Raw genomic sequence first — 18,973 nt, forward strand, 5'->3', positions numbered from 1 at the left:
AGTATCTCTAATATGTAGTGTTATAGGTAGTAAAGTAAATGCTGGTAGGGGCTGGGAGAAACAACAATAACAAAAGCACAAAGCAGATTGCTTTGGTGATCAAAGTATAAAGCTTTGCTCTCCCTGGGAGTGGAGCTTCAGAACAGCAAACACCAATTACTTGAATGAAGGACAATTCTATAAAACTACTTCCTATTTAAACTGCTTTTCTTGAGTTTAAACTAGGTATTATACATTTCCTGAAGGAGAGCTATAAAAAGATGAGGTGCAGAGATGCAGGAAGAAATAATCAGCTGAATGCATCCCATTCTGGAAAAATTTTAGAAATGATGTGGGCTTTGAAACAGGAAAAAAGCTATCCAAATTGGGGTGCCATCTGTCTACAAATTGCAAGGAATAGTGACCATCAAGAATATTAGACAGTCTTTCACTTATAATCCCAATCTAAAAACTGTAAAACTGTAACAATTTCCAAGTTCATTCATTAATGAGATTTTTCCCACCTCCGTACAGCTCCAAGTCTTTGCAAAAGGTTAAAAGTACTTTAATGATTGTTAACATTAGTACCTCCATCTTAGTGTAAGCACATAGCTACTTTAAAATAATCACTGGCAAAATCACCACCAGCATCACCACCACTGGTAATTTATCACACAGAACTGTTGCCCAAAGAAAAGCTTACAACCATCATCAGGAGCATGAAGTTCTGAGCGACAAAGAAATATATACTGCCTAGCAAGCATAAAGCATTTGTTATTCAAGTTCCTTGAGAAAAAAGACTTTTAATTACCTTTGTATCCTCTAAAACACTAACTTCCTAACTTTGAAAATGACCATCACAATTGAATTATGTTTTATATCATAATCGAACATAACATGTTTATTTTGAAGAGTTTCACAAAACTGTACCTAACCATTACTATGTGTGACTCATTTTGGTATTTTCTATCCTAAGTGTTTCATTTTGCATTTCATTTCTGAAAACTTTGATTTCATGACCCATAAGTGCATAACAACTAACAGTTGAAAAGTAATGCTTTAAAAAAAAAATCTAGCAATGGGATGCCTTGGTGGCTCACAGTCGGTTAAGTGTCCGACTTCGGCTCAGGTCAGGATCTCATGGTTCATGGGTTCAAGCCCCGCATCAGGCTCTGTGCTGACAGCTCAGAGTCTCGAGCCTGCTTCAGATTCTGTCTGTCTGTGTGTCTCTCTCTCTGCCCCTCCCCTGCTCATGCTCTCTCTCTCTCAAAAATAAACATTAAAAAAATATATATGTATTTTTTTAATATAGGAGACCTTAAATACATGAGTAATTCAACTGGCTTTTGCCAAATTGTGTTAGAAGTTCCCTTATGTTTATTCAGCCAGAAAAATGAACGCCAAGCACATCTCTTTGCTGATTTCTCTTAAGAATTTCTAAGAATTCTCATGTTTCCACAATACTAGATATACTATAATCCATTTTAAATATTACGGTTGTAAGTTTCTTGTTCTTTTTTGAGGAGAGACGGCGCACATGGGGGAGAGGGGCAGAGAGAGAAAGAGAATCTTTTTTTTTTTTTTTTTTAATGTGTATTCATCTTGAGAGAGCAAGTGCACACGAGTAAGGGGAAGGGCAAAGAGCGAGGGAGAGAGAGAATTCCAAGCAGGGTCCTCACTGTCAGTGCAGAGCCCAGTGTGAGGCTTAATCCCATGACCCATGAGATCATGAGTTGAGCTGAAACCAAGAGTAGGACGCTTAATAGACCAAGCCACCCAGTTGCCCCTGGTTATAAGTTTTTTGTTTTGCTTTATATTTCCATTTCAACCCTGTCTGCCCTCCCCCAATCTCAAATGAGATGTGTCCTTTTTTAATATTTAGTTATTTCTTGTACAACAAATGCAAACAGTCCAGCAATTATTTTAGTGGGAATGAAAACCTTTTTAAAGCAATGAGCCCCTCTAACGTAACCAGTGTCAAGAGGCAGTCTAAAAAATTTTCCCCCAAAAAAATCTAGCTCCCTGGGTGATCCTGAGTATTCGAATCCACAATTATAGACAGCTTAAAGGCCTGTGATAGAAGAGCCAGACCTCTACCCAGGATGTAAGGGAAAAAGAACAGCACCAGAGTCAGGGACGGTGAGAACCAGCCCTTCCAGATTTTCAAATATAGGAGGAATATAGTGGTGAGCATAGCTGCCTTCCAAATATAGGAGGAATCATTCTTTTCTATGAACAAAGGTCCCAGTACAGTCATCTAAATGTATGCTTACTGGACTGCATTCAAATATGTAAGACAGACTCTGCTGGCAGGGGCTTTTGCTTTATAGGAAACAGGCAGCTGCACAACAGTGTAAGACCCAGAGTCCTATGCTGTTCATGGTTAAACAAAATGCTTAATGGGCATTTCACAGAAGAGAGGTCAGAAAGGTGGGCCTGATGCTACTAAACTAACAAATGAATTGCCCAATCATCTGTCAGGACTCCTGCCTAATGCTCAAGTACAGAACTATCACCAAGAAGGCTGCTACAATGAAGAAAAGAAAACTGAGCATGTGGGAGAGAAGCTTTAAGCTTTTAATCCATTCCTTTTTTAGAGTCTGCAATGGTCTAAGAGAGGAGTCAACAGTCTTGCAAAGGCTTTTGCAAGTTTCACAGGTAAACTTCCAATAACAATGTTGAGACTTCTTCCAAGGCTGACTAAGACTCAGAGCTTTGGCTGCAACGTGGCTTGCTTAACTGTAACAGCTTCAACAGTCAGAAACTAAGATTTATATAAATACAAGGTAATGATGCAATTTTCCCATTTCCCTCCTCCCTGACACATTCTACTCTTAACAGGCTAGGCAGAGAAGAATCCATAAAAGGCCTTATTAACTACTAAAAGACTAAATAATAACTTCAACCCTTCATAGTCCATCCTTATGATCTCATGTGTTGGAGCAGATTATACAAAGGCATTACTTTGAAATATCTCAAGTGCTGTCTCACCCTAAAGATGACTTAGAAGAATGTGGTTGTCTGGTATGCTCATATTTGGTGAGTAATGTTGTAGCCACCATCAACACTCAACAATATTGGGTGGAGACAGAAGAACCAGGTCGACTGGCTTTAAAAATGCCACCACGGGGCGCCTGGGTGGCTCAGTCGGTTGAGCGCCGACTTCGGCTCAGGTCACGATCTCGCGGTCTGTGAGTTCGAGCCCCGCATCAGGCCCCTGTGCTGACAGCTCAGAGCCCGGAGCCTGTTTCAGATTCTGTGTCTCCCTCTCTCTGACCCTCCCCCATTCATGCTCTGTCTCTCTCTGTCTCAAAAATAAATAAAAACGTTAAAAATTAAAAAAAATTTTTTTTTTTTTAAAAATGCCACCACAGTATTTTGCATAAGAGCAAGTTTTCCCTCTGTACTCCATAGTGAAAATATATAAAAAGGAAAAAGCCATACATATGCACATACTCAAACCAAGTACAGTAAGATTCCTTGTGACAGCAAGTTAACTTAGTGTGGATTTGTATATACTACGAAGAAACAAAATACAACCATCACTCAGAGTAAGTTCCAACAATCAGTTACAATGGCATCACCTTGTAGATTCAGTTTCCAAAATGTTTTAACAAGTATGGCACATAGGAAGCACTCAAATATTTACTGAACTCTCCAGCAATAATAGATCTGATCTGCAGGATACCCTGATCAACTTGGACAGGAAGAACAGGAATGTCTCAGTTTCAAGAACAAAGGAAATTAAAGTACAGAGAAGATAAATGGCTTCCCCAATATTTTTTTAATTAAATGGTAAAATATATGTATTTGAATTCAGGTTTCCTAGTTCTTAAATCAGTACTTTACCCCCCAAATACCTCCATCCATCAAAAACTCATTAAAAGACAGAGGACACTACAGACATCTTTATGTTCTGGTGGCCAAAGAATACCAGATCAGAAAGGGAAGGGTCTGGGGACCCAAGTCATCCCAGCTCAAGACAAAGCAATCCATAATTAAAAGAGTGAAGCTCTGGGATGCCTGAGTGGCTCAGTCAGTTAAGCGTCCAACTCTTGATTTCAGCTCAGGTCATGATCTTGTGGTTCATAATATCAAGCCCCGTGTCCAGCCCGGTGTTAACAGCACAGCGACTGCTTGGGATTCTCTTTCCCCCTCTTTCTCTCTCTGCCCCTCCCTGCCACTTGCGCTGTCTCTCAAAATAAATAAACATTAAAAAAAAAAAAAAAAAAAAGGTGAAATTCTGATGTACCACATCTTAGCAATACCCAAGAGATGGCCCAAATCCAAAAGAAACTAATTTTATCAAGGGAATAAAGAATCATCTAAAGAGATGAGGAATTTTCAGTCTGTAGTTGTGAGAAAACAAATTAGGAGAATAAAACAAGCCCTGTTGACTAACCAACCTAAAAGTAGGGAAATGCCCTTTAGAATTAGGAGTCTTAAACAACTGAAGTTCTTATATAACATAATGTGCAGCAAGATATACTCACAAACTTCATTATCCTAGGAAATGGTAGAGACTAAAAAAATAGATTTTTTTGAGAGACAGAGAGGGAGGGAGGGAGGGATGGAGGGAACGAACACAAGCAGGAAAGAGGGAAAGAGAATCTTAAGCAGGCTCCACGCCCAGTGCAGAGCCCAATGGAGCTCAATCTCCCAACCATGAGATCATGACCTGAGCCAAAATCAAGAGTCAGACGCTTAACCAACTGAGCCACCCAGGTGCCCTGAGAGTAAAAATTTGATAAGATACAGTGGTTAAAAATTCAGCAAATATACATGTAAGATCTGTGCATTTCCCTGTAGGTAAATTTTATCTTTAAGAAAAAAAAACCTTGACAAAAGCCATAAAGAACAACAACAAAAATACAATGGCTTCTCAGTAAAGAAGGAAAAAGAAAAAGATGCAATGGATAAAGGAGTGAAGTGAGAGACAGTCTAAGGACATTCCAATATCCAAGGATGGTGTGGACTCTTATGGCTGACTATGAGCTCCACTGGCCCGACCAGGCTCATGAGCAGCTTGGATTCCTGATGCTTTCCTTCAGGCTCCATGAGGGCAGGTACCAGTTTTTCATCTCCACATCCACAGAACTTTCCCCCAGTCAACTCTCAATAGCTGAGAACTGGGTTTAGGTACTAGCTCTGTCACTGACTGACGGTGGGACTTAGCAACGGGCTTTACCTGAGTCTCATTTCTTTGGCTCCCAAAACAGAAACACCAGGCTATCCTGCCTGTTTGACGAGGTCATAAGGGTCAAACAAAAGTATACATCAAAGCATCTTTAAAAATAAGATGATGCTTATGCTGTATTTTAATTATGAACCAAAATTTTCAACCAGTGAGTGAGCCAGGAAACAAAGTAATGCAAGCAAAGCTAGATTAGCCTCAAATGTTTAAAATGACTCAGGGCAAAACTGTTAAGATCAAAAATTCAGGATTAAAAACTGAGGTTTAAAGAAAAAAGTCCCAAGAGGAAACTTTATTGGAAGGAGGCTCACAACTTTTCACTGTTTAGAAATCCAAGACTTTGCTTCCAGGCTTGACACACTAAAGATTGAGTGTTGGACCAGCAAAGTTCATTTATGGCAACATAAAGTTTACAGACAACTACATGCAAAGGAATAACATGAACTTGATCCAAGCCATTTCTGAGTGAGAAAGAGTAGGACAAAGATCTCCTGCGAAATTAGAAGGCCTAGGCTCCAGCACAGGCTCAGCTTCTGTATTTGTCCTGAAGGAAGTCACCCGGCCTCTCTGGACCTCTGTTTCATCTATGAGATGAAAGGGGTAACAAGAGGAAAATGTATGACTTGAAAACAAGAAGATATGGGTGCCTGGGTGGCTCAATTGGTTAAGCATCCAACTCTTGATTTTGGCTCATCATGATCTCATACTTTGTGAAATCGAGCCCCATGTCGGGCTCTGTGCTGAGAGCACAGAGCTTGCTTGGGATTCTTTCTGCCTCTCTCTCTCTCTGCCCACCTCCCATCAAAATAAATAAACAAACCTTTTTAAAAAAAGAAAATAAGAAGATAGTGAAAGGCCATTTTGTATGCCATTACTCTGAGCCCTAATGTCACACACTTCTGGACCTTTGTTCATGCTACTTGTTCCAACACTTTTCCTCTTTCTCTACTCAATGAACCCTTCTACCTTCAATGAACCCTTATTCTACCTCAAAAGCCACCATGAACGTGAAGTCTTCACATTTGGGAATGTGCATATGATTCATGGCTCCCTTCCATTAGGCTTCTTACAACACCCATTAAATCTTACCGTATATATATATATATTTTTTTTTTAGCCCCAGTAGATTGTGATGTGTTCTTCCTTTCCCCTAAAAGGCAGGAAACATGTTCTATTTATCTTAGAAGAATGATGCACAAATGCTTAGGTGCTCCATAAAATATACACTGATTCAATACATGAATGCTTAGGAGTCCCATTTCATGTTAAGGGTACCTCAAACAATAATAGAACCACCATTTTTACATTTTAGAAAGGTCTACCTGGTCTGCAAAGGTCTCCATGTTGTTCTTTTTCACTGGCGTAGACCTCCATGCACCAAGCATGGTATGCAAATGAGAAGAGATCTTCTATTTTAGCAGGTGGTCGGATTGCATTGTTTAGTCTCTTAAGCCACTCTTGACACTGCTCAAAGGTTGAGAACTGACACCTTTGTAAAGCCAAACAAATATGGATGTAATTAGAAGACAGCTGACAATATCAATAAGGGAAGCCAACATTTCAAGAGTACCTAACTCCCAGTGCAGTGACAGCTACAGTCAAGAAAAGCATCAGAGGTCATGTTTCACATGTTTATCATTTGTAATAACTACAGGTCCAACAAATTTTAGCCAATGGTACAAAATGTCAAAAAGAAAAAAAAATGGACATGTGGAAAACTTATTTTTTAGACTAATTAAATGCTTAAGATTGATTAATGGTAATTATTAAAGTAAAATGGCAGTTTTCTCTTCCATGAGTAAGGTTTCCTTCTTCTGTATCTTCCACCAAAGCTTTATGGTTGTCAAGAAATAGGTTTAGAGAATGTTCATTTTGTTGTTATAACCTATTAGGCCAAGCTCAAAAATAAATCACAGCGCAACTTTTGGCCAGTCAGATAAGTTCAAATCTGTCTACTCAGCCATTAGAATAAATCAGTAATTGTACATCCAAAATAAGATACATTACACTGAAACTTTCAGCTGTAACCATGTAGAGAACCAAACAATTCTACTGTCAATTGCAATTTTCAGTACATACAGATTAAAGTAATTAGGGCAAAAAATACTTCACCTTTTTAAATGCCAAGTGTTCAAAACTGAGTAATTAATAAACAAGTTGTAGTCAGTACCTATGAAAAGCAAGCCAAATCTCAATGGCTACAAAGGAACTTATTTACCTTAAAACCAAGGAGGCCCCCGTAAACCTCTCCCCCATCCCAATCAATGTGGCTCATCAGCATGTCAACACATAACGTTTACTGGCACTCCAAAGTTAATCAAAGAGATAAACTAAAAACTTGCGGAATTTAGAACTTCTAGAGCTACTAAATTTAAAAACACATTTCAGGCATCATTTTGCAACCATTATAGTAAAGACAACATCAGATAAAAACCATAATGGATGCTAAATCTATGAAGAAATTTGATGAGAAGCAGGATATTTTCATTGTCTTAAAGTTTCTCCCACAGACTGTTTATCAGTTGCAAAGGAGAAAATGTAGGAATTATACAGAAAGCAGGGGACATCTTGACAAGACAGATCAAAATTGACATCAGCAATAGAGACAGATGGACACCGTTTGCCAACAGATTCAACAGAGTACCCTGAAAAGGACACAACCTCACACATACAGTATTGCAGCTGAAAATACACCACCTCAATTTAATCATAAGGAAACACTGGACAGACACAAAATGAGAAAAATTCTATTAAAATAAAAGATTATATTCTTTACAGTGTGAATGTCATCAAAGACAAAGAGATGGAGAAAAATGCTTCAGATTAAATAAGGCTACAGAATCATGGCAATTAATGTAATACCTGACCTTGCATGGACCCTATTCTGAATGAGGAATGCTAGAAAGGGCATTATTAGGTCAAGTGACAAAACTGGAACATGGATAGCAGACTGGATAAAAGTATTATGAGTGTAAAGTTGTGAAGTTGATAATGACAACATGGTTATGTAAGAAAATATCCCTATTCTTAGGAAAGCACATCAAAGTATTTCAGGATGAAAAGCCAGGATCATGTAATTTACTTTCAAATTGTCTAGAAAAAGAAACACACACACACACACAACACACAGCTCCTGTAAATAATAAAGCAAATGGAGTAAAATGTTCAAATCAGTGTTTTTGTAATATTTTATTGTTGCACTTTTTTTTGTAAATTTGAAATAATTTCCAAATAAAAAATTTAAAAAACACTTTTCAAATAGCAAAGTAGCCTAAAGATAAAATATTTCAGGCACTAACTACTCAGAAAATATTCCTAAGTATTCCTCAAAAGCTATTCTTCTGTTACCAAACCAGAGATCTATTCTTTTAAAAAATACATATTTTGGGGGCACCTGGGTGGCTTAGTCGGTTAAGCGTCCAGCTTCAGCTCAGGTCATGATCTCACGGTTTGTGAGTTCGAGCCCCGCGTTGGGCTCTGTGCCAACAGCTCAGAGCCTGGAGCCTGCTTCAGATTCTGTGTCTCCCTCTCTCTCTCTGCCCCTCCCCTGCTCACACTCTTTGTCTCTCAATAATAATAAAAAAATTTTTAAAAATACGTATTTTTCCACACTAAATAGCAGCATAAATATATCACATACCTGATAACTTTGCAGTCTTTGCAAGTCAAATGAAGCTGAAATATATCTCGGCATTCAACACTTTCTATAAGCTGTAATGGAACCTGCAATTTAAAAATATGAATTCCCCTTAGTCAAGAAGGCATTGACCCTGCAGTTCCCTCAGTGGGTCGAACAAGAAAGATTCAAAAGCTCTACAGGGGAAGACAGCAAGCAGAACTGCAAATTTATCTGTCCCATCAGTATTCAAGTGATTTACTATGGAGTGAACTAGGGTTTCCCTTTCTTTTCCTCTAAATTAACAGCCTCAAGTCATGTCTGAGCATGAAGACAATGAATAAAGAGAAGGCACCATCTCTGGAAGAACAGGGAAATATGTCATCTCTCAAGCATCAAACTCACAATCTCTCCAAGTACTACTTTATACACTATAACTAGCTGTGATTTGCAATGGCAGAGAAGCTGACAGGAACCAAAATGGTAATCTTATTTACAGAAAAGAAGTGCAGATCAAGGTGACAATGGGACTATACTTACTGGCCCCAAATGACAAGTGGGCTTGTGGCTTTGTGTCAGCAAAGGATTATCCTGAAAAAGACTGGAGATCTCAACTGCCTGCAAGCTGCACAGAAAAGATGTAGCTGCTTGTCAGGCTCTCTGATAAGCAGAAGAGACCCACAGGTATCAAAGTGCAGGGAGCAGGCCACACAGTGGTCAAAGGTCCTAAAACCAGCGAGGCCTAATTTGCCTCAAAAGACCAGAGGAGCTGAGTGGGGTTTGAAGTATGAACAAGATGGAATGGTTCTCTCCCCTGACAATATGGTGAACAGACTCTACTGAACACAGAAGTACAATAGTGGAGAGGGATGGGAGAAGAGAGGCAGATAGAGAAAGCATTTGAACAAGGTAACAGATCCTCAAGTTGATGTAAGATTCCTCCCTCTTGCTCAATTCACCTTGACTCTACCCCTGGTTTCAAAAAACAATTTCCAAAACTTCTACATATGAATGCTGTTGTTGTTTTTTTAAATGTCTATCCATTTATTTTGAGAGAGAGAGAAACTGACTCAAGTGGGGGAGGGGGGAGAGCATCTCAAGTAGGCTCCATGCCATCAGAACAGAGCCTGACGTGGGGCTCAATCACATGAACCAGGGGATCATGACCCAAGCTGAAATCAAGAGTCAGATGCTTGGGGAAGCCTGGGTGGCTCAGTCGATTAAGCATCTGACTTCAGCTCAGGTCATGATCTCACAGTTCATGAGTTCGACCCCCCAGGCTCTCTGCTGTCAGCATAGAGTCAGCTTCAGACCCTTGGTCTCCCTCTCTCTTCCCCTCCCTCCCTCGCCCACACGCCCTCTTTCTCACTCTTAAAAATAAACATTTAAAAAATTTTTAAAAAAAAAGAGAGAGAGAGAGAGAGAGTGAGTTGGACACTTAACCAACTGAGCCAACCAGGTGCCCCTCCAAAACTTCTAAAGAGAGCCTGGTAAAATAATTGTGGATACACTCATTCCTTGAAGAATGTGTAGACCACTGTCTCTTACACTGTATCATGCCCAGCCAAAATGTAGTTCTGGGAATTGCAAGTAGCATTCCAACAATTCACGTGTAGCATGAAAAGAGGAGGGCACTCTCCTTCAATACAGAAACAAGAAAGTGATGCCTGCACAGGGTAGCCCTCATATTAGCTAAGCCAGTTTCAGAAACAGGCTTCCTGCAAACCCTGCCCCACCATGCAGTTGCCAGAATCAGCAACCTCTCAGGACGATGATGTCAGGATCAAAAAGAAGCCCAGTGCTGGATGTCCGAGACAAGAAACAGAAACTGGGGCAGGGATTAAAAAAGAGAAGAAAGCAAAATAATATTATACAGATAATAACTGGAAGTTTCTACTAGAGCCTTCTTCCTTAGTTCTAAGTCTATAATCTACAAAATGTCCTTATACTTGTGATATGACTGAGGGTAAGGGAAGAAATCTTGCCTGTGTTCTGATAAAAAAGAAGCTCTGGCCCTCTGTTTGTAAGTCCTTAACCACAAGGTGCTACAGAAACAGCAGGTGATGCGGCTAAAAATTTTTTCAAGACGTGTACATCTCAGAAGGAAAAAACAACAATATATACCAATCAGTAGGGATAAACTATCAAGAATTGTGAAGAATAGAAGATTAAAAAGATAGAGAATGGAAGACAATGCTAATTTGTTTCCAGGCCAGTCCTTTGGCCTGTAAGAGACTCATATTGCTTTGTTGTTGTTGTTTTTAAATGTACCCTCATTTCACCTCTTCCTCCCTTCCCAAAAGTGGCTGCCAGAATGGCAATTAAGAATTCTAATTTCAATTTTCTAAAATTTTACCAACTAAAATTTTGCTTGCTTCCTAATTTCCTCGCACAAGTTTCCTAGCTTCCTGTTTTCTGAACATCAGATGGTCACAACTTAGCAAGTCCCAGGCAGAGGGAATACAAAGAGCCTAGAGTGGAGTAAAAGTGAGCTTTAAAAATCCACTGATTTGGAGAGACTGATCTCTGAGCAGTCACCTGAATCCCAGGTCCCTCTCAATCACCTCTCCTTATAACCATAAAATCTGAAAACCAACTAATGCTATTAGCAGCTGCTAGAGGGACTGGACCAGCCTAAGCTACTGTGCTACAAAGAAGAGGTAAGCTTGGCATCCCCTACTATTGTCTGAGACCCCAAGGGCCTGGGTCCAGACTTCCAGAATAATGAAATACCTCAGAGCATGTGAAATATTCACTACCTAAAATGCATTTGATATGCAAATTTTTACACATTTTTCACATTGCAAATTTAAGGAAGAAGGGTATAAATACCAGACGCTAGTAGGCAGATCTACCTGGCAAATCAACAGAAACAACCATGTGTACTCAAGTCACAGATATGGAAAACAGCAGATTTTAATGCTCATGCAGATTGTCACATGCAGGGAAGTTTAATATGCAGCAATAAGAAGAGAGACATAAGAGAGAAATACCTGATTTTACATCAAATGAACATCTCCCTTTTTTCTTCTCATTTCTACCCCAATCCCCATCAAGACTGCTTCCTCTTTTAAAAAGGTGGAACAGGCCTTCTTTTCCTCTTCATACACCCAAACAAAACATATAAGGTCTCTACTTTTTTTAAAGGCCTACTCCATTGCTTTAGGTTTCTGAATTCTCCTTATACATCAAAAACGATCTCTTACCATTTCTGTAACCAGAAACACCCAATGTTCAACCCCATCAGCAAACAATTACAGATTCTCATCAGTGCCACTGAATTCTATGTCACTGAATCTATGTCATTCAATTCTAGGCCCTTTTACAGCCCAGGGAGGTTAAGCCTCTATACTAGAAGCTAGAGGCAAAGTCAGGACCAGAAAACCATGTCTGTCCTCTAGCGCAGGCTCCTTCCATTATAATGGTGCACCTTTCTTTCTTCCACTGAGATTGTCTCTCCTTTCTGTAGGAGTTCTACTTTAATATTTCTTTCAGAATTAAGTGGTCTTTCCATCAAAGACCTTTAAGAAGAAAACAGAATTTAAACCAAGATGATTTGGGGACAGTTCTATCCATGGAAGAGTAGGAAGAATCTAATTCAAATTCTCCCTAACCTACTGATTTCAGTGTTTTGTGGCAACTCATTTTCTTTTTGCTTCTTTCTCCTCTACCTTCTACGTGACAGGTAATTCTGTCTTCCTTTACAGTGCGTTTTCACTTATAAACTCCACCAAACTCATGCTCAAAACAAGACACCAAACACACTCAGTGCTGTTAATTCCTCAAAAGGCCAACAGTTACATCACAGACACCAAAATTCGTAAGAGCATCAATCCAAAAAAGCAGGAGAGCAGCAGTTAAAAATTTAATAAACATGCACAGTATTAAAGACCCACAGTACTGTCTCATTCCAGAGGGAATTTTATGTCATCATAACCTAGTATGTTTACTTCATTCTGGGTGTGTGTGTGCGCATGTGTGCGTGAATGCATGCACGTGTACATTATTTTTAAGCACCAGAATTTAAAACTGGGATAATTTCTACCTTTTAAAAACAATGTACTGGGGCACCTGGGTGGCTCAGCAGGTTTAGAGTCCAACTTCAGCACAGGTCATGATTTCACAGTTCCTGAGTTTGAGCCCCACACAGGGCTTTGCACTGACAGCGTGGAACGTGCTTTGGATTCTCTGTCTCCCTCTCTCTCTGTCCCTCCCCAGCTCACACTCTCTCTCTCTCAAAAATAAACATTTTTAAAAAATAATAAAAGCATACTCTTTTTATAGAGTGAATGATAAGTACTAATCCTGTACATACATTTGAAGTAAAAATGGCAGGAACAGGGGTACCTGGGTAGCTCTGTTGGTTAACTCTTGATTTCATGATCTCACGGTTTGTGGGTTCGAGCCCCACATCCGGCTCTGCACTGACAGTGCAGACCCTGTTTGGGATTCATTCATTCTCATTCTCTCTCTCTCTCTCTCTCTCTCTCCACCCCACCCCTGCTCGCATTCTCAGTCTTTCTCTCAAAATAAAGAACATTAAAAAAAAAAAAAAAAAAAAGGCAATAACAGAGTGAAAATAATAAGTCAAAATCTAAAATCTGTAATAAACTGTGGAATATCTGGGCCCTAAATCTTCTATAAAAACTTCTATAAAAAAAGAAGAAGACTGTCACAAGTTAAAGACCCAAACTCTTTACTGCTCACCTTTTATATTTACAAGCTACTCTTCAGTACTGATTTAGAGATCTCTGCTGGCACACGAATGCTGCAACCAAGGTGCATTAACTGTTAAGAATAACTTCCTTTTGATGCTTGGGGAATAAAGATTTTTGCTGTACCAAAATGTGAAAAAATGTGAAAAAACGCTAAGGAAAGTGTTTGCAGCTGTTACAATTTCACATTTTTCCTAAGAAGCGTTAACAGACCAGGTGGAAACAGAAGTTTTAATGTCCTTTTTGAAAATTTTACAAATTATTCCTCATTGAAATTCAGTTTACATTTTTTGAAGGTCACAATCCCATCTGTTTATGTATAAACTGTGGGGCTTTATCCTCACTCTACAAATCGTTCTCATCACAGTGTGCCACTAGAACTTTGTCTAGTAAAAGTAGCGAAGGGACTCATGCAAAGAGGACAAATTTTGCTGCTTTGCAAGGTGAACATCGGACAGTCAAAACCAACTTGTTCCAAAGCACAGGTGCAAAAACCACCTAGGATTCCCATGCTACTTACTGGGATTTCAGAAGCAGCAGATTGAGAGGCAGTCTATTGAATTACACAACAAAAACTGTTTTAAACTTTCATGAATTCCACTTCAAAACTTACTTGTTTATAAATTAGCTGAGCAAAGAAATACACCTGTACATATGTAGAAATACAGTTTGGGAAAAGCACAGAATGGGAGCAATTCATATCTTAAAGGCAGCAATGAACTCGACTACAGAGGTTGTTTACCCGAGGACTTGGAAACCTGATACCCAGTGAATATGTATAAAGTAATGATGTTATGGCATCCAAATCTACAAAAAGGTTTTATTCAAAGTGCTGTGAAATTAAGAGAGAATATATGATATCAGATAGCTACTTAAAACTTGATGGTAAGTCCCTTTATGAAGTGCTACATGTGTTATTTTAAAGGAATACAAAATGATGCAAACCAGGGCATGCCACAATATATACTGGCATATTGGGCTTTGACAGTTGAAGTTTGATTTAGATATAATAACCTCTTAAGGGGGGGGGGTCTCTTGACCTCATTTATTTTATTGAAATACGTATCTGCTGAGAGAGGAAAGGAGAGAGGGAAAGGAGAAGGGGCAACATCACCAACTCTCTGGACTCCACCCAGGACCTAGTGCAGGAAGAGCCACTGTTTTCTGGAGTAACCACAGGTTTTAGGAAGCTTACTATTATGATGTGATTAATTTATTTGTATGGAGAAATCCTGGTCTCTCTCAATCTGAATGTTTAAAATCACTGCAATGCCAAAATACTTTTGCACCATTATTTTCTCTGTGCAAAGCCATTGTCGGGATTTTTAATTGACATGCAGGCTCTATGCCTTAGAGGGTTATTATGCTGAGAAAACACTTTTAGGTGATGAAATGGGGCAAAGGTAAGAACAGTAAGTTTTCTTAAGCATTGTACCTCAGTCACAATGGGGGACCAATGATTCCAGTAAAGAGCCTACTCATACAGCCACTGTTAGAGATGATGATGACACAGTCCTGTTCACACAGAAATTGTTTTTAAATGAGCTTTAAACCCAAAAGGGGTTTAAAAATGGTCTAATATCCATTTCAAACCCATACTAACTTCACATCACTTAATATTTACTGAATACCATGGCACCAGGAAACATGCTAGATTCTTAATAACCAAAAAATTACAACACGTTTCATAAATGTTGTAAAGGTGTGTTAGAGATACCAAAGAAGCCAGAGATGAAGGTAATAAACCATCAGGGAGGAAACTGAGAAAGGCTTCACAGAAATTACCACCTAAACTGGGTTTTGACAGATGAAGAGAAGCTCCCAAGCAGGAGAGAAGTGAGAGAACTCAGAGGTGTAAAGTGTGGTTGAATATTTCAAGGAGGGTGGTTTTACTAATAATGCAAAGGGAAGAAGAGGGAAAAGAAAGAAACCAAAGTTAGGCACCAAGGATCACACCACTTAGCCTGATACCATGCTAAGTAATTTCATCTTAGAAAAAGTAAAGAAATGCTGAAGGGCTTTCGGCTAGTAAATGACATGGTCAAATCTATACTTTCTATCCAACAGACCCTATTCCCAAATAGATCTACAAGTAGCTTCTGAAATACATGGCTATAAACCAAGTTGAGAGATAGAAAACTATATGGCCAAAAAAAAAACCGAAACCATATCCTCCCCACATGCAATTTAATTACAATTTCATTAATTCCAAACATATAAACAGAATTTAGACACAAAATTAAACTGGGCAGTTCTACTAATTATTACTGTCCTTACTTCCACAGTAGCTGGTGGGTAATTTCTGGTTGTTTGGATTTTATAGGAGCTTCCATCCAGTTCCCCCCATCATGGCCACCCAGTACCAAATGGACACTTCTGAATACAGTGCTACTGGGTATGAATGCACAGCATGCCTCTCTCCTTGATGAACCCAATGTGTATTCTGAGTTGATGGGACAGAAAACTAACATTAATAGCTATGATCATAGTCCAAATCTAGATGCCAAGAGGAATTCAGGCCATAATGTCTTCAGGATATAAATGCTTAACTACAAAGAATAATAAATACTACATAAATAATAAAAGCCAATTACAAACAAAATGGCAGCCATTCTACAAAGGAAAGAGTGTGTCAAAGAAGTCAGGGAACTTTTGGACCACTGAGTAAAATAAGTGACAGATTTCAAAGAATCCCAAAATGAACACCAAAACACACAATCTGAAAGTAAAGCCCTGAGCTTTTATAAAGTGTTGTAATACATTTCTCTGCGGTAGAACCAAACTGCAAAAAGAAAGCCACAATACTACCAAATGAAATAGGAAGAAGGCATTCATTTGGTGGAAGTACATGAACTTTCGTATCTTTGTGGTGAAAGGCACATTCATTGAAAACTACTAATGATGGCAGTGCATTGAAGAACCAGATCAGAGAGTACCCTCATAACTGAAAAGGGTAAATGCACTCTTGAGATCTGAGAGCCTTCATTTTCTTCAGTAATACAGTCCATTATGCAAACAAACACTGTATTTAACATCTATGCTCTTCCACTAAGCAGCCATTAGAGTTAACTTCATCCTATAATGAGAGTCCGCACTGAGCTCAAAATACATCTCATTATTTGACATTAAGGTCCTGGAAATTATCTCAACTCAAGCAATTGGTAACTACTAAAGACTGAAGAATAAAAACCTATTCAGCCTTTGAACCCTTATAAAGTTAATGATACACCGTTACCTAGTACAGATTGCTCAGTATTACTAAACAATGGACAATTCAGCTGAGAGCTACATGTAACATTTTAAATCAAGCCTAAGAGTTGCTTGTTAACCTAGTGTCCCTAAGTGCTAAATTCAGTGAGAGAAAAGCAGAGTAAACAATGTTTTCATACTCAACCCTGTGTAACATTCCTCTTTTTGAGAACATTAACAAGTTTTTATTCTTCCTTTCTCCATCTACTTTAGTGGGAAAATAGTAATCACTTACATTAACAAGAGACTCCTTGAACTTGATGTGAAGTCTATAATTAGAAAGGGCAATGATGGCATCCTCAGCACGGCCCACATACTCTGTGCTTTCTCCATGAAGTTCAAGAAAAGGAACCTTCAAAATGGAAGAAGAAACCTTTCAGAGTTCTAAAACAGTTAAAGCAAAGTCTTCAAGCACGGGTTGAGTGAATGGATGATAAAACCCATCACTCAAACTTAAAATACGGTAAATAAATAAAGGACCTAAAGAGGAGGAGTTATGTCCACATAATTCAAATATACTTGGTTATTCAAGTTCAACATTACTGAAGGAAATGACAGAGATGATCATGTCAAACAATGTATTCTCAGGAAATACATCTTTCTAAAAGGAGAGAGGTTTTCCAGCTTGCATTTCTACCTTGTGTATGGTTTAAGGAAAAACAAAATTATACAGTGCAGTACTTCAATTCATTAGCTCGGCTACATTGTTACTATGATGCTAAATACTTATTTTATAATCAAAGTGGCCTATAATTACCTGAAGATTCTCATCCTCCCGGATCAGCTGCTTCCTGGGAAAGATCTGATTGGCCTGGATGCACTCAAGGCTGTGCCGAGTCTCTTCATCCTGGAAAAACCCAAAACCTTTAAATAATTTCAGAGCTCCCAGTAATCATATTTGATTTTTCTGCCATGTCTAGTAGCATAATCACAATCAAAGTCCAGTGACCAAGGCGAACAGGAAGAAAGCTCAAAGAAAAAGCATTCATCCCCAAAGTGTTCCAACCAATATATTAGGCATCTCTAGTCAGAGAATATACTATAGATGGGGGAAAAAAAAAGTCTAAGTGGTTAAGAACATTTTTACTAAGCACTATTAAGTTGTTAGTACATTACATGTAAGAAACCAAGATAGTTTTTTCTCTTTAGGTTATAACGTTAAATTCTTATTTTTGAAAGCTACATCCTGAATTGCTTAAGAATGAAATAATGTAATGTCTAGAATTTGGTTCAAAATAATTGGGAGAGGGAGAGGAAGGAAGTGGCCTATAATTAGGAAGGAAGTGAGTGGGAATTAACCGAAATGGGATTGTCCATGAGGGTTAACTGATGAAATTTGGGTAAAGCAGGGGTTCACACTAAACCAACATGTCTCCTTTGTTAGACGTGACATTTCCGTAATGGAAACGTTTCTTTAAAAATTTAAGTTTAGGAACTGAATTCCTCAAACTGAAAACATGTGTGAACCACTATCCCTAGCTTAATCTGCCTTATATTACAAAAAAGATTTATTTCTATTAATACAATTTCCAAAAAAACCAATAATTTCTAATCTCAGTGGCACTTGAACTAATCACAATTTGTATTAAAAATAGTCTTATATTTTGAATTTTTATAGTTTAGGAAAAGAGAAACAATCCATTAGAAAGTCTGACTACAAATTATTTTTTAGGTGTTTATTTTTAATGTTTTAAATTTACATCCAAGTTAGTTAGCTTATAGTGCAACAATGATTTCAGGAGTAGATTCCTTAATGCCCCTTACCCATTTAGCCCATCCCCCCTCCCACAACCCCTCCAGGAACCCTCTATTTGTTCTCCATATTTAAGAGTCTCTTATGTTTTGTACCCCTCCCTTTCCTTGTGTTCATCTGTTTTCTACCTTAAATTTCTCATATGAGTGAAGTCATGTGATATTTGTCTTTGACTAATTTTGCTTAGCATAATACCTTCTAGTTCCATCCACATAGGTGCAAATGGCAAGATTTCATTCTTTTTGACTGCCAAGTAATACTCCATTGTACATACATACCTCATCTTCTTTATCCATTCATCCATCGATGGACATTTAGGCTCTTTCCATACTTTGGCTATTGCTGATAGTGCTGCTATAAACATGGGGGTGCATGTGTCCCTTTGAAACAGCATACCTGTATCTCTTGGATAAATACCTAGTAGTGCAACTGCTGGGTCGTAGGGTAGTTCTATTTTTAACTTTTTG

The 18,973-nt window shown here is 38.6% G+C and overlaps 1 protein-coding gene across 12 annotated transcripts in view; it reads right to left on the reverse strand.

The window, feature by feature from the left end:
* The window catches only part of MTMR3 (myotubularin related protein 3), a 148,086-nt gene that overhangs the window by 30,461 nt on the left and 98,652 nt on the right, over window positions 1-18,973 (reverse strand). For 7 of the 12 annotated variants that reach the window (XM_060612761.3, XM_060612760.3, XM_060612757.3 and 4 more), the window contains 5 exons: window positions 17,511-17,600; window positions 16,989-17,105; window positions 14,025-14,057; window positions 8,814-8,896; window positions 6,496-6,662 (listed from right to left, as the gene is read on the reverse strand). In XM_060612761.3, the coding sequence (XP_060468744.1) occupies window positions 6,496-6,662; window positions 8,814-8,896; window positions 14,025-14,057; window positions 16,989-17,105; window positions 17,511-17,600 (490 nt within the window). The remainder of the gene's footprint in view (window positions 1-6,495; window positions 6,663-8,813; window positions 8,897-14,024; window positions 14,058-16,988; window positions 17,106-17,510; window positions 17,601-18,973) is intronic. The other 5 variants (XM_060612764.3, XM_060612763.3, XM_060612759.3 and 2 more) reach the window with 2 other exon arrangements.

This window comes from Panthera onca, chromosome D3 (genome assembly GCF_046562875.1).
Source record: "Panthera onca isolate mPanOnc1 chromosome D3, mPanOnc1 haplotype 2, whole genome shotgun sequence".
Taxonomy (NCBI): Eukaryota; Metazoa; Chordata; class Mammalia; order Carnivora; family Felidae; genus Panthera; species Panthera onca.